We start from the raw sequence: 15,216 nt of genomic DNA on the forward strand, positions 1-15,216 counted from the left end.
AATATTGAAGTGTGCATATTAACTGCCTGGTTGTTTTTATTATAGGATTAGAATTTATTATTTTAAATACAACTAAATGTTGTTTCTAGAGCAGCAACAATAATGTTTACAACAGCAAAGTCACTATATACATGAGTGATGTTCAGAAAGAATGAAAAATCAGACATCAGTCAGCCTCTTCCTCCTCCTCCTCCTGCTCTCTGCTATTATTCACTGCCTGCAAGTAACGTTAACTGGTAGAAGGAGGAGCGGCTGGTTTGTCTCAGTCAGCAACTGAGTTTTTAACAATGTACCAAATTTTAAGACAACAGTCCAGTCTATGTGTGAGAGAGACAGCTTTCTATTAAGCTTGTTTTTAACATTTGGCTAACGCCAAGCTGACGTTAGCTGTGTTTGTATAAAACATACAAGATAAGAGACTGAGGACAGAGCAGTTTAAATTAACCCTTTCTATATGTTTACCCTACACACAGGTGTATTGATAAATTATTATCTTTTTACTCAAGAAGGTTTTATTGTACGTACTTACAGTAACGAGTGTAGCTGTCTTCCACTTGAGTAGTTTCGAGCTAACTTAACTTCACCGTCTCCACCACAATGGAGCGTCGTCTCTCTTTGCTGGCCGCTGTGTGTGTGTATGTAGGAGCTGACAGAGAGCAGCAGAAGTTGCAGCCTGATCATAAACAGTACACTCTTTAGTCCCAGGTCTGTTTAATACCATGTTTCGGTATTAAACGCTATCACTAAATAAACATTAGTTTTCTTATTCATTGCATTTCAAGTTAAACCAGATTTGACACTTGAGACATATCGTTACATTACAGGACCACTAGTCTCTATAGCAGTATCAATAAACTCTGACCTTATTGATTTTTGGGTTTTGAGAACGTTTGGAACCGGGTCCTTTTAGAACCGGTATCGATCCCCATCCCTAAGCAGGACTGAACTGTGACATGGTATTTATGGACCAGACCGGCCCACCACAGTTGATCAAACACTACCCACCAGTAGTGGGTAGTGTTACCTCCTTGTGGTCCCCTTAAATATGTGTACTGTACAATTCTGCCAAAACAACCACAAAGTAAGTATTAAGTGGAAAAGTGTACTAGTGCAAGTGGGCTGGTTTACTCACTGGCTCTGACTGACTCCCTGGAGATCAGAGGTGGCTGTGGAGAACACAATATCCTTACTCAAGTAGAACTACAAGTAATTGTCAAAGAAAAAGCTCTGCTAGGTGTTGAAGTATCACTTTGAATTATTTAATACAGAAGTATACCCCACAGAGGATTCTAACAGTACTCCATACCATATATATCATAATAGTAACCACATAGCTGAAATTAAACAAAGGCCAACTTTGTGGCCTGTTGTTGGAAATGAAGGCTTATGCATAAGTAGGCATACATTTGAGCACAGTACAGCTACAGATGTAACCTATTATACAACCTTTTCACACATCTTTATCAAGGGAACACTTTAATTTTAAAGAATGTTATTAAATAAAACAAAATTATATCAGTCCCAAGGTGTGTTGGCCCACCAGGAACAACAGATTACCAGTCCAGTGCAGTGCTGTCTTATTCTGTGTATATAAAGTGTGTTGTTCTGTTCACAATAGTATCTTGACTGTTAATCCAAAAGAATGTAGGTATTATTTACTTTACTTTACTTTACTTTGATTTACTTTGTGGTTTATTGACTATCACTTTATTATGGCTGGATTTACCTGTTACATGGAGACTGGTGCAAAAATATGTTGGAGCCCCATTGAAACCTCACCTTCCACCCTCTATGCATTGAGTATGTACTCTGTAGCCTCCAACTTCCAAAGTACAGTGCATACAGCAGACTACAAATGGCAATTGTATACCCATAAACACCAACCAATTACTCCTGCTTGATTAACACTACCTGTTACAAGGTTTTAAGTTAGTTTGTGATAATCTGACTAAACACAAATTTATTTAAGAATACGTACTACATGAACACAATATAAATTAAAATGAGATTTTGACACAGCATCTCTCTACAGGGCCAAAACAATAGCTAATAATGCAGGGCCCATCTTGGTCAATATTGTAAAAACGTCTCGGGTTACGTATGTAACCCTGGTTCCCCGAGAAGGGGAACGAGACACTGCGTCAGTTACGACACTATGGGAACGCCTCTAGGCGTAGCAGGTCTGAACATGAATGAAATCACTCCAATCCTATTGGCTTGTTGCTAGAACGGTAAGGTGTGACGGAATAACCGGAGGAGTATAAAGCACACCTGTACACACTCATCATTAGCTTAAACTATGAAGCAGGCGCTTCAGGTGGGGAGAGAGGTGCGGCGGGCCGACACAGTGTCTTGTTCCCCTTCTCGGGGAACCAGGGTTACATACGTAACCCGAGATGTTCCCCTTCGAGGGAACTCGAACTGCGTCGGTTACGACACTATGGGAACGAGATACCCACTAAACCGTGCCGAAAACCCCGCCTGCCCCAGTGTGTAATAAAGTGGTACGACTAAGAGGAGAGCGCACGAGTGCCAGGTGCCGAAGGAAGGTCAAGACTGTAAAACCGAATGAATGTGTGCGGAGTGGCCCAGCCAGCCGCTAAACAAACATCCTGCAAAGAAGCCCCGGAAAGGAGGGCTCGAGAGGCCGCCATGCCTCTGGTAGAATGAGCCCTCACAGCCACAGGTGAAGGCAAACCACGCACCTGATAGGCCAGGGAAATAGTCTGAACAATCCAGTTGCTAATAGTATGTTTGGATGCAGGGAGCCCAGCCCTGGGGACCCAAAACACACTAGCAGCTGGTCAGCCTTCCTCCAACGGGAGGACCTCAGAGTGTAAATTCTCAGTGCTCTGACAGGGCAGAGCAGATGAAGTCTTCCGTCCTTCACCGTCACATGAGGTGGAGGATGAAATGCCTGCAGCACTGTGGACCATGCCGCACAAGAAGGCACTTTAGGGATGTATCCTGGACGAGGGTGCAGGATAGCCCTAATATTCCCCGGGGCAAACTCCAGGCTTGCGGGGAAACCGAAAGCGCTTGAAGATCCCCCACCCTCCTCAGAGAGGTGATTGCAGGGAGAAAGGCCATCTTGAGGGTCAAGTGCTTAGCCTCAGCTGACTCCAGGGGTTCGAAGGGGGCCTCAGCCAACGCCCCAAGAACCACCACCAGATCCCAAGTGGGAACCTTGGACCGAGTCGCAGGTCTCATCCTCCGGGCACCACGGAGGAAACGTACAACCAAGGGAAGTTTCCCCAAAGACCCCTCCCTGAGAGGGGTGTGGAAAGATGAAATAGCTGCCACATACACCTTGAGGGTGGAAGGGGAAAGACCAGCAGAGAACCGGTCCTGGAGGAACTCAAGTACCTGAACCACCGGGCAGGTAACAGGGTCCACCGACCGCTCCCTACACCAAGTGGAGAAAACACTCCACTTCAGGTCGTACATCCTCCGTGTGGACGGGGCCCTGGAGCTGAGGAGGGTCTCGACTGCTCCGGCTGTTAGACCCGCCTCTAGGTACTGTGCCCCCTCAGGGGCCAGACCCACAGTCGCCATATGGCGGGGAAAGGGTGAAGAACCCGGCCCTGCGCCTGGGACAGCAGGTCTCTCCTCAGAGGGACCCGCCACGGCGGGCCGTCCAGGAGCAACATGATGTCCGAGAACCACACCCGGGTTGGCCAGAACGGGGCTACGAGCAGTAGGCCGACATTATCCTGGCGGACCCGCTCCAGAACCCCCGGGAGCAGAGCGACTGGGGGAAAAGCGTACAGACGTAGCCTCGGCCACGAATGTACCATGGCGTCCAGACCCAACGGGGCTGGAGGAACGAGAGAAAACCATAGCGGGCAGTGCGTAGTCTCTTGAGACGCAAACAGATCCACGTCTATGGGGCCGAACTCTTCGCACAAGAGCTCCACCACTTCGGGGTGAAGTCTCCATTCCCCGGGCCTCAGCCCCTGCCTCGACAGCAGGTCTGCTCCCTGATTCTGCGTCCCCGGGAGATACATCGCCCTGAGCGATAGTAACCTCTGCTGGGACCACAGGAGATCCTCCGACAGATCATGCTGTGAACCCCATGAGTGAAGCCACCGGGCCGCCTCAGCGGCCGCAGGGCCCACACCACGGGGAGAACACATACTGTGGCTCTCTCGCAATGGCCGCAGGCAGCCCCCTCGAGAGCTGCCCGGGCATGCTCCATCCCCAAACATGAGACACACATCTCATGAGAATCTCCATCCGTAATGTACCGAGGGCAAGAAAAAAACACACCTTCTGTACATCTGGTTGCCGGACATGCTGGTAGACTTCTTCTTCAGGTAAGACACTCTGCTTGTAGGACTGGAGCTTTCTTCAAACAACATACAGAGCGCCTGCTGAATAGAAAAAAGCTAATGATGAGTGTGTACAGGTGTGCTTTATACTCCTCCGGTTATTCCGTCACACCTTACCGTTCTAGCAACAAGCCAATAGGATTGGAGTGATTTCATTCACGTTCAGACCTGCTATGCCTAGAGGCATTCCCATAGTGTCGTAACCGACGCAGTTCGAGTTCCCTCAAAGGGGAACCAGTTGACACACAGTGAACCTGAGGCTTTTGGGGCCCGTAGGAGTTTGGGACAAATCACCCACTTTGCCCAGTTGGTAATTCAGCCTTGCACATTATCTTGCATATGACAACAAAGTCACATTATTTTAACTGAATCATTACTTTCACCTCACTCTTTTGGTATGTACACCAGTACTTTTAATGTCTTGGGTGTGTTTATGACACCCAAAACCGATTCTCAGTGGTGGAATGTAAGTACATTTTCTTACTAGTAGTACAAGTACTCAAGAACTGTAAACTTTTTATAGTTATGCTACCTTATACTTTACTATACTATACTTTTAACTATATTTCAGAGGGAAATATTGTACTTTGCACTTAATTTTTTCACAGCCATTTTACTAGTTACTTTTAAAATTAGGATTTTCCATAAAAACATATGTTCAGCTAGTAAAATATGATGCATTGTGAAAGACATAACAACAAACAGTACATAGTTGTTTAGTGCCACATACAATTTATTATTAGTATATTAAAACTATGCCTACATGAGTAATTTGACTTGTGATAATGTGTTTTTACTGCTGATTCTTCATGGCTTGCACATTGAGTTGCAATTTTAACATCTGTGAAAATGTGAGAATGCCTATTTGAGAAATTAAGGATTAAATGTCTACACAAATGTGTTTCTCAACTTTCTTTTCCAAATTAGCAATTGCTGGTAATGATCTTAGTATTTTTAGTATATCTTTTGTTCAATATTTTTTCTTTAATGAAATGTTGATATAAGACATTTGAGGTAAATGAGTCTTAAAAGCAGTAAATTAGCAGCCTGTAAATCATATGGTATCAAATGTGGTAATCCAGAGTCCTGAAACCAAACATATTGCATCTGTTGGGTGCATGTCTTTACCTTCAAAAGCTTTGAGTGGAACCATGCTTAGTGTGATTTATCCAAGATTGATATGGTTAAACGGTAACTCACACTGAGGTTTAGCAGAGTGACCCAATAAAAGTTCTCTCTTGAACAATATTTACAGAATAAGGACTGCCTGTCACAAACTAGAACTGAGTATGCTGTAATTGTAATGTCTACATATTATTCTAAATGCTATCATAAAAAATTCTCTTTTTCTTTCAGAAGAGTATTTGTTGACACATCATTTTCATCAGTAAAGTTACACATAAGCACCAATTTACAATGGTCTTAGAAAACCAGCATTGATTTAAGTGGTATGAACTACAGTATCATGAAAAGATGAGTAAGTAAGTAAGTGTTTCATTTACTTTGTTCTACCTGAAAAGTCCAAACTATGAGTGTTTTTTTGTGTTCATTACCCTTTTGATTCCCTTTGATTCCAGACATTCACAGAAGGCCTCACCAACCAGTTGATTGGCTGCTACGTGGGCTCTCTGCAAGAGCCTGGCTGTGTTCTGGTGCGACTGTACGGCAGAATGACAGAGCTCTATTTGAATAGGGACCGGGAGATGGAGATGTTCCAGGTCTTCCATGCTCACGGGTGTGGTCCACAGATCTACTGTAGCTTCCAGAATGGCATCTGCTACGAGTTTGTTACAGGAGCAGTGCTGGATGATGAGATGCTCCGGCAACCATCCATCTACAGGTCTCTGCCAGAATAGCTTTCAATTTCTTTCTTTTGTAAAGTTGATTCGATCAGAGATGGTGTGCAGAGCATATCTGTGCTTTGTTTGGGAATGTCCTGGTTCACATTGCCACATTTATACATTCAGTCAATAAACTGACCTGTTCAAGCAGCAATTGCCAGTGATGACCCTCGTCCAAAGTTACAATTTGGTCATAAAAGGGCAAAAAGTTTATATAAGAGTTCTTCTGTCTTCAGAGTTGATTGACTGAGAGTTAATCATCCACATTAATTTGTCAGAAGTTTTCAAAAACTAAGTTTGCCTTACAAGATGATACATTTTATTTATTAAAGGGAAGATAAAAAATATATATTTCATATATGTTTCAAACTGGAATAAAATAGGAAGAACACTTTATACTGTTATATCATATAAATATGCAATATTTTTTAATGTTACATTTATTATTTATTAATACATATATATTAAACAAAAACAACATGTTCACTAAATGTCGTAATGACTTGTGAATGCAGTGATGTGGCATAACATTGTGGTATTTATTATTTTAACAAGACTGGTTTGAAAAATCTATTTAATCAATTTAAACATATGGCAATTAATATGTCTTTGTTACCACAGGGTTAACGTAGGTTGCATGTAGTAGGAAGGCTGGTCATACAATGGCATCAGTATCAGAAAAATACAAAAATAATCAAATAATGTTCATGGCTGTTATTTTCAGGTCCATTCCAGTGGTTGAACTGTATAAATTCAACAGGTTTATTAAGAGTAATTTGAACCTGTGGTCATTTGTTTTCTAAGAAAGCAGTTAGAGGTCATGCGTGTGTATATATTTTGAACATTTCAATTGTGCTGATGCTGGTGTTTTAAAAATGATTTCAGTTGCCATGTTTCATGTTGAGCAATGTTATTTACTTGTGCCCCTTATTTCACTCATCATCCTCATGATAACAGTCCAGCGTCATTATTCTCTCCACAGGACAGTAGGACACAACACAGTCTGCCAAGGCTGAACAGCCAGGGCCATGATACACATCAATCACCTTGCTCTGCCTGAAACCCTCTGTAGGGAATACCCAGAAAACTTTATGTCACCACTAAAATGCCTTGAGAATGAGCACTCAAGTAGTCAAAAGGTCATGAATGCAACAAGGCCCATTTTTTGAAAACAAGGAACAAGATAAGGGTGCTAAATGGAAAGGGAGTTGACTTCTACTCTGATAATGGTTGTTTGTGCAATAACAGCATCAGCCAGGCTCATCTGAGAAAATGTTTTCTCTTCACAGATTGATCGCAGCAGAGATGGGGAGAATCCACTCTATCCAGCCAAAATGTGGTCTCCCTGTTGAACCTCTACTCTGGACAAAAATGTCCCACTTTCTCACACTGGTGCAGAGCAGTATCAACAGCAGCCCAGATGAGCAGTGGCATGCAAAAAGGTCTTGACAAAATGATCTCAAAGTATTTGTATTTTAAATATCACACATCTGAGCATGACATGTTCCTTAATATTTACAACCCAATACACCTTGTCACAGGTGCCATGAGCACCTCAGAAATAACTTTGCTAAGACAAACTACATAACTAAGTTTTTTACTATAAAATTTAGTCTGGAGGACAAACGAAGAAACTGATGTTAGCTTGACCAAGAAATATTTAATTGAGGACATGACCTGCCACCTAACTGTAAAGTTATAGATATAAAAAGGAGCATGACTCTGCATCTGTATGGCCTATTTATCGCCTCAGATGTATTAACAACAAGATTTCGGTACAGTGAAAATCTTTCTGAGGGACAGTAGGGAATACAGATGTCAGACCAAATCTACCACATGTATGATAAGGGTTTAGGTTTAGGGGTTCACATTGCCCTAAAATCACAAGAGAGAGGCAAACCAGCGAGGTACTTTAGTCAATCAGACAGGCATTTTATTTGTGCTTGGGCCTATTAAAGATGATCTTGAAATTTTGAAATGTTTCTCTTATGTACTCTAAGATCCTGAGATATGGTGTGGTTAAATAGGGGAGCAGGCAGCTGATCAGATCCTTGTGTCTTGGTAGGGATTCTGGCGTGTGCTGGTAGTGGACATAGTGTGGTTGAAGAGGGTAGCAGGCAGCTGATCAGATCCGTGTGTCTGGGTGAGTCTAGCATGGCGGGTAACAGGTCAGGTCTTAAGCACAGCAGGAGATTTTCTAAGCACAAGTAAACTAACATGAATGAACAGGTTCAAGATCTAACACACAGAAACTAAGTGCAAATGTGGAGGGACTGGTTAAACGATATCTGCTCTAACATAGCATAACATAACACTAATATGTCCGCCTAACTAGCTTAATGCCAACAGTACTAATCTAATCCAGCTTTACTTCAAAATCCACATTATCAACAAACAAATTTAGTCTGAGGGGTTACAGTTTACATTAAAAAAAAAGCTACATTGACGACCACTGTTTTTATCATTGGAAACAGCATTATGTGCTGTGCAATAATGTAAAGCTTGACAGGTGTAGCAACGGAAACTGGTCTTAGTGAATGGTCAATTATCCTGGCAGGTGTAGGACATGTTCAAATTAATGCATGTATGCATACTGTACTGGAAATTACATTTAAACAAATACCTATTGAGCTGGCTTTGGGATGCTGCCTCAGTGGTAGACAGTCATCCCTTTGATAGAAACCAGCAACATTTTCCACATCTTTATCTTTCAGACAGCAGCACTTTCACTGATGCCTTATCATTTTCTCACATACCAAATGTACATTTCTTAAACCTGCCCACAGTGCTCCTATCCACCCATACATTGTCCTTTAAGTAACTGAACAGTTAGTGCTCGAATTTTGTTGGCACATCCACCTCTCTCACCATGTGGATTCATTGTCATTGGTCAGAGGGACGAGGCGGAGGAGTGGCCTCTGTGGCAATGACATTGCGTTATCTCTGACAGGGTTCACAGGGTGAGAGGTGAGAGGGCCCTTCCAGACACTACAAAGAAACAGACCTCGGCCACAAGCTTCCTGCAGAGCGCTCCCTTATCGGTCAAACGTTCAACCTTGTTTATGTTTACAGCAAAAGGGTCAGAAGTCCACACAAACTGAAACAGGCCCAGAGTCTCAGAGTCGCTTCAGAACAACTGGAGTTTCATCTTTGAGTTTTATAATGTGAGCAATGTGAGTATTTGGCACTGGAGTGAGTCATCCATAAAGAAAGGGACTGTGGAGAAGACTTTTATGATAAGAAGTTTTAGCTTCCTGGATTCAGATCTAAGAGCAAACCAGTGTGAGTTTTCTTTGTCATCAGCAAGACAAGAAACACACAACTATTCTAAGTCAGTATTTTCTGTTTTGTTTACTTTTTCAAAATAAATACATTTTTACAGCACTTGCATTATTAAGCTATGGTATTTTGTTATTTTCTGCTGTGATGAATCAAGATATTACACACTCCAATATGCATCTACAGAAGCTGTCTGCACCTCATTTAGAGGCCCAATAGATGGTGCTATATTGTGAGACATTTGTGTGACTGAGTGGCTTGACATGGTCTACTGCTGCTCAAACACATACACAACATACAGAACAACTCAAAATTATCAGAAAAATATCAATAATTTAAATAAAGGATATAAACAATAATGAAGAGTGTTGGATAAGGACTGCTACAGCTCAGATCATTTATGAGATTTGAGATTTAAGAGATTAATTTATGTTTAAATATCTGTATATGTGACATGACGATCACACATACCCTTAAACAGAAGCGCAAAGAGACAGAGAGGACCAAAAATTTAAAATAAAAAGCAAAAAGGAGTTTAAACAGGCATCAGAGAAACTTTTGTACTTGAGGATGTATGAGTGCTGGTATGAATATGATCTTCAGAGGAAATGGTAAAAGAAAGGCAGAGAGAGAGCAGGAAGAGGCTGCACCTGCAGAGGAGGTCTTCAGCTCTCAAGCCACCCGCTGTGCAAAGAGAGAGATAGATACAGAGAAGAAGAGAGCGAGAGAGGGGGAGAGGGGGAGAGGGAGAGAGCCAGGGAGCGAAAGAGGCTGCAGCAGCTGCAAGGTTCGGAGAGAGAGTGCACAGTAGAAGTCAGAGATGGGAGAGAAAAGAGAGAAAAGCAATGGAAAGCAAGAGTGCAACCTCTTCTTCTCCAACAGGCCCCCTGCTATGTCTCCCGTTTGCACTCCCACGAATTGCATAAAACTGCTAAAAGGGGAAAAAAAGAGAAAAATCAGCAGTGCTCGGTTGGTGTTTGAAATCATATGTAAATAAGGCACATTGATAATGAAGCGCCAGAGGAGGAAATTCCACTAATTACCTTACAGAGACTTGACAAGAAGCAGGAGGCGAATGTACTTGACGTACTGTTTCTCATGAAAAGGACAGAAAAGAGAGAGGAAAAGATCTGATGGCAAGGCGACAGGTTTCCATTTAAAGTCAATGGGAGTCTTTCATTTAGCTTTCAACTATCGACTATTAGCTTTCTGACTAATCGTGGGTTTGTTAAAGTGTGTTAAGTTAAAGGAATGGATGGGTTTAAAAGGAATCAGGGTGATTCACCATATAACCGTGTGTTTTAATTCACATTAGAGAGGAGATAGATAAATTATGCATGTCAGAGGGGGTTGATTTTAAATAATAGAATGATTGGCAAGTAGCTCTAAATTAAACACTGACAGCTATATTCTAGGTCTTCCTATTTTGAAAATGCAAATTGGAATTCATATTTACAGTATTTGCACAATTTCAGTTGACAATAGAATAGATAATAGAATTGAAGTTAAATAATTAAAATAAAACTTTTTCAAAAGATCCAAATTGAAGCAGGAAACAGCTACTTTAAAAAGAATATATATATTTTTGCATACTTGCTTGCAGGTACACAGATGGATAGTTTAGATCTCAACATGCTTTTATTCAATCAGTCCTTCCTTGATCTGCCTATCCACAGAAGGAAGGAAGACTGAGTGAATGGACTAGAGGAAGATAATGTATAAAAATGACTTGTTTTGATGAAGATGTGTAGGAGGAGTTGTATAAGGCATCAGAGCCTCTGTGTCAGGACTATAAACAAGGCTCTGCTCCTCTGCTTTTATTGTGCGTTCCTAACAGGCATCACTAAATTATGTCTACAAGTGTGTATAGTACCGGAGCATCTGTTTGTTCCCCTTCGAATAAATAGGTAGTGTTTAAATTACACTGTTTAAATGACCCTCTTATCGTGGCCTGGTGACTGAAAAGGAAACATGAAAATTAATTAGAAAACAGATGCTTGCGCAGCATTTCTTCCAGGTGCATTCTCCACTGACGTCCAAGGACATTAGTGCCTTCTTTGATAGATTGAGCAATCAACAGAGTGAAAACAAGGCATGTAACCTCTCAATGAGGCTCGCCGATCTCCTTCAGTTTACAAACATGTAGAGTTCATGACAAAGTTGATCTTCCATATCTGCATTCTTTCAGAAAACTGTCTTACTCCCTCTGACAAAGTTGTGCCATCAAAGTTGTTTTCCCTTAATTTATACATGCTGAGTTCCATTTTTTTCCCCATTTAGCTGCTCTATATTTATGTATACATTTTCTTTATGTAATACTACTCTTTGTCAAATAGCCAAAAAAACACCAACCCATGGAGAATCCTGAAGGCCAGTATTTTAAGACATGAGTAACTATGATCAAATCAAGGATTTTTAATTTTAAAAACTGTCCTTTGAAAAAATTGCAAGAAGCCTGTGTTTTTTCTTTAACAGCTTTTATCCATGGTTGAAAACCCTCTAAAACAGCATTTACAGTAGACAACTAAGTAGACACCAACTCTGCTGAAATCCAGACAAAACAAATTCCTTCAGGGTGAACAATTCTTAAAGGCAGGTGAGTCACCATGTACAAGGGAAAATTCTAGGATAATTGATTCTCAAAAAGAACATTTGAAGAAGTAGTTAGCAAAAAAAACACAATAGTACCACTTTACATTGAGGCATACTTTCTAGTTAGTTACTATAATTATTGAGCATGTCCTTTCTTCTTTGTCATTTATTCAACTAGCTGGTTATTAATTGTGAACTCTTCCTATGTCCCATACTTGGTGGTGAAATGTAACACGTATATTTTCTCAAGAACTGTGCTTAAGTATATTATTGAGGAAATTGTACTATACTTCAGGGCTTCCATTTTCAGTTACTTTTACCTATACTACAAATCAGAGCAAAATATTATGTTTTAATTCACTACATGTATCTGTAAGAAATAGTTACCAGTTACTTTGCTGATTAAAATTTTACTCACAAATGACATATGACATATTGTTAGAGGTTAAACTACCCAACAGTCTATGAGGTAGTTGAAATATGCATCACTAACAATATTCCAATAATATAATATATAACAATGCAACAATCATAGAGCCCATTTGTCTGCAAAACAAATACTTTTAGTTTTGACTTAAACTACTTTTTTATTTACCCCTTTAATGGATTTTTGCCAAAGATGGCCAATTACGTGATAATTGCTGAATAATTATGATAGCTATCTTATGGGTCTAAATCACGAATATGGTGTGAGATGAAGACAGTATATTCCATTATCCATCCATCCATCCTTTCTAAAGGCGAAAGGCGGGGTACACCCTGGACAGGTCACCAGTCTATCGCAGGGCCATTCCATTATCCCACTTAGACTAATTCTGTAAGCTTATTGGTGGTATATTTGTCTGATTCATTGATTCAAACTAAAAGCTGAAGCTCTTGTCTTTTTGCAGCTTTTGGAATATAGCATCATGCACTGGCATAAATTTGATATATGCAATTTATTGACATCACGTTAAGCGACTCTTGGGTGTTAAACTTTGGCTGCCAATGTGCCCAATTGCCTTTTACAGTACAGCTATGAATCAAAGACACCCTCTTTCATAAAACATTCCTCAAAAAGTTGGACAATCTGGCCTTTTAGTTGTGACTTAAACTACTTTTTTACGAAAAAATTTAATTTCAGTGTTTTTTACCTCTTACAGCCCTGCGGCTCTACGAGAGGTGCCCAACTTTGAGACTTTGTCGGTTGAAATGGAGTCATTGAAGAGACACCTCTCTCATATTGACTCGCCAATTGTCCTCTGCCACAACGACCTTCTGACAAAAAACATAATCTACAACCACAAAGAGGGTGAGGAACTGCTGTACACATCACTGACATTGGAAAATGTGGAAAAAAAGATATATTATTATTATTTTCATGTGGAAATGTAACAGATTTCCATCACTGGGAAGCAATAAACCAAGTGAATAGTATTATACTAAACTAAACTAAACTCTTTAACTGTATCTTTGTGAATAAAAAGTCTCAGTCTGTTACTTAAGCTAATGTTAAAATACATTCTTCTTTTCACCACTTTGAAATAATGCAGTTCATAGAGTCTTCATTTCTTTGTCCTTGATTTTACATAGTCGGAAGGAGAAGCAAACCTTTGCACTACTGAAAATGGGTTGCAATTTTGTTAAATATCATACCTCGTTACTAGCATCCTTTGATTATGATATTATTTCTCCCACATATTTTACAAGAATGGCCCAGAGACTTTGTCAGTTAAAATGCAGTCATTGGCTCATGGTCCATGGTGACTCTCAGTCAAAAGAGACTCCTTGTTCCTTTGACTCCCTCAAGGTTCTGTACTGTCAATAAAAGAAGGGAGTCATTTATAGGCCTATACCTAAGATGTGTTCATCGTGTTGTCCTGGTAACTGCTGCTGCTTTCCCTTTCCACCCCCTACAGGAATGGTGAAATTCATTGACTACGAATATGCCGATTACAACTACCAGGCCTTCGATATTGGCAATCACTTCAATGAATTTGCTGGTAGGTCTGTGTTGTGATGAAGAGAAGTTCAATTTGCCTCCAAATCTTTTTTTCACGGCCAGAACATAATGTTGAATATTGAATGAAGTAGAAGTAGTGTAAATACAGTATGTGAAATGCAGAATCATTGTCTAGTTTGTGCTGTCTCTATGACTACAATATAATTTTATATTTCTGCCATCATGTACCATGAAATTATGTCCTTCTTCTGATGCTGCCAAGACAAATTGCTTTATCCAGTATGCATTCTGCGTGGTGTTAAAAGTGGCTTTGATGTACCAGCTGTGTCACAGTAAAGCTTTAGAGGGTTAATTCAAACATTAGTGCAGCAATCATTAATTTAACACTTTTAGATGCACCATATCATGTCAGCTTTCAAGTCAACACTTGCCAACTCTAAATGATTGTAACTGAAATAATGTCAGAAATATAGCTATGTTGTGCAAACTTGGTCTAACTCCTAAATTTTCATAATGCCAAATTATGGCTGGAATGCCATGCTTAAAATTGTTCATATATTCGGCTTATTTTGTGACATAAATATATAACATATAAATCTCATTTTCATTTCATATGTTCCTGTTAATAAAGTTCAATTTTAGTCAATTATCAAAATGGATCTACTTTTCCTTTATTTGCACCATACAGATCTCAAGAAGTTTTTCAAATCAGTTTTTAACTGAGATGTTGCACATGTCAACCAATTTCCATGCTTCTATCTTTCTGGTCTGTGTACAATTTAATATATAGTATGCAGTTGGGGAGATGTTATTTTTGGTTTAGTTTAAAAATACTCTGTTACAAGTAAAATCCGTGCATTAAAAATTACACTTAGTAAAATTTTACTATTTTACTGTTAATAGATTATTATGGATGGTGTACTGATGTGTAAGTAGCATTAAACTGTTGCATTTTGACGTGGAGCTAATTTAAACAATTTTATATATTATTGATTAGTTTTATCCATAACAATGCATCATATTATATAAGCTTATCCTTATGTTTTTTATGTTCACTCTTGATTTGAAGGTGACTAGTGAATGAACTGTCAAGTGAACGTAGTGAAGTAAAAAGTGCAATATCTCACTAAGGTTTTTCATCCGTGATGAAGTGAAGGTGCTGTCATCCAGTCTCCATGCTACTTTGCTGTAACTTGTGCGTGTTATGTTTATGATGTTTGTCACATTATGT

General features: G+C 40.0%; 1 protein-coding gene across 4 annotated transcripts in view; it reads left to right on the forward strand.

Annotated features, from left to right (window-relative positions):
- The window catches only part of LOC119893587 (ethanolamine kinase 1-like), a 31,275-nt gene that overhangs the window by 3,138 nt on the left and 12,921 nt on the right, over positions 1–15,216 (forward strand). For 2 of the 4 annotated variants that reach the window (XM_038705835.1, XM_038705836.1), the window contains exons 2-5: positions 5,909–6,171; positions 7,462–7,614; positions 13,186–13,334; positions 13,942–14,025. In XM_038705835.1, the coding sequence (XP_038561763.1) occupies positions 5,909–6,171; positions 7,462–7,614; positions 13,186–13,334; positions 13,942–14,025 (649 nt within the window). Of the gene's footprint in view, positions 1–5,692; positions 5,813–5,908; positions 6,172–7,461; positions 7,615–13,185; positions 13,335–13,941; positions 14,026–15,216 lie in introns of those variants that run through there. The other 2 variants (XM_038705837.1, XM_038705838.1) reach the window with 2 other exon arrangements.

Source organism: Micropterus salmoides, unplaced genomic scaffold (genome assembly GCF_014851395.1).
Source record: "Micropterus salmoides isolate LMB-PRFRI ecotype aquatic unplaced genomic scaffold, ASM1485139v1 Ms_hic_scaffold_8, whole genome shotgun sequence".
Taxonomy (NCBI): Eukaryota; Metazoa; Chordata; class Actinopteri; order Centrarchiformes; family Centrarchidae; genus Micropterus; species Micropterus salmoides.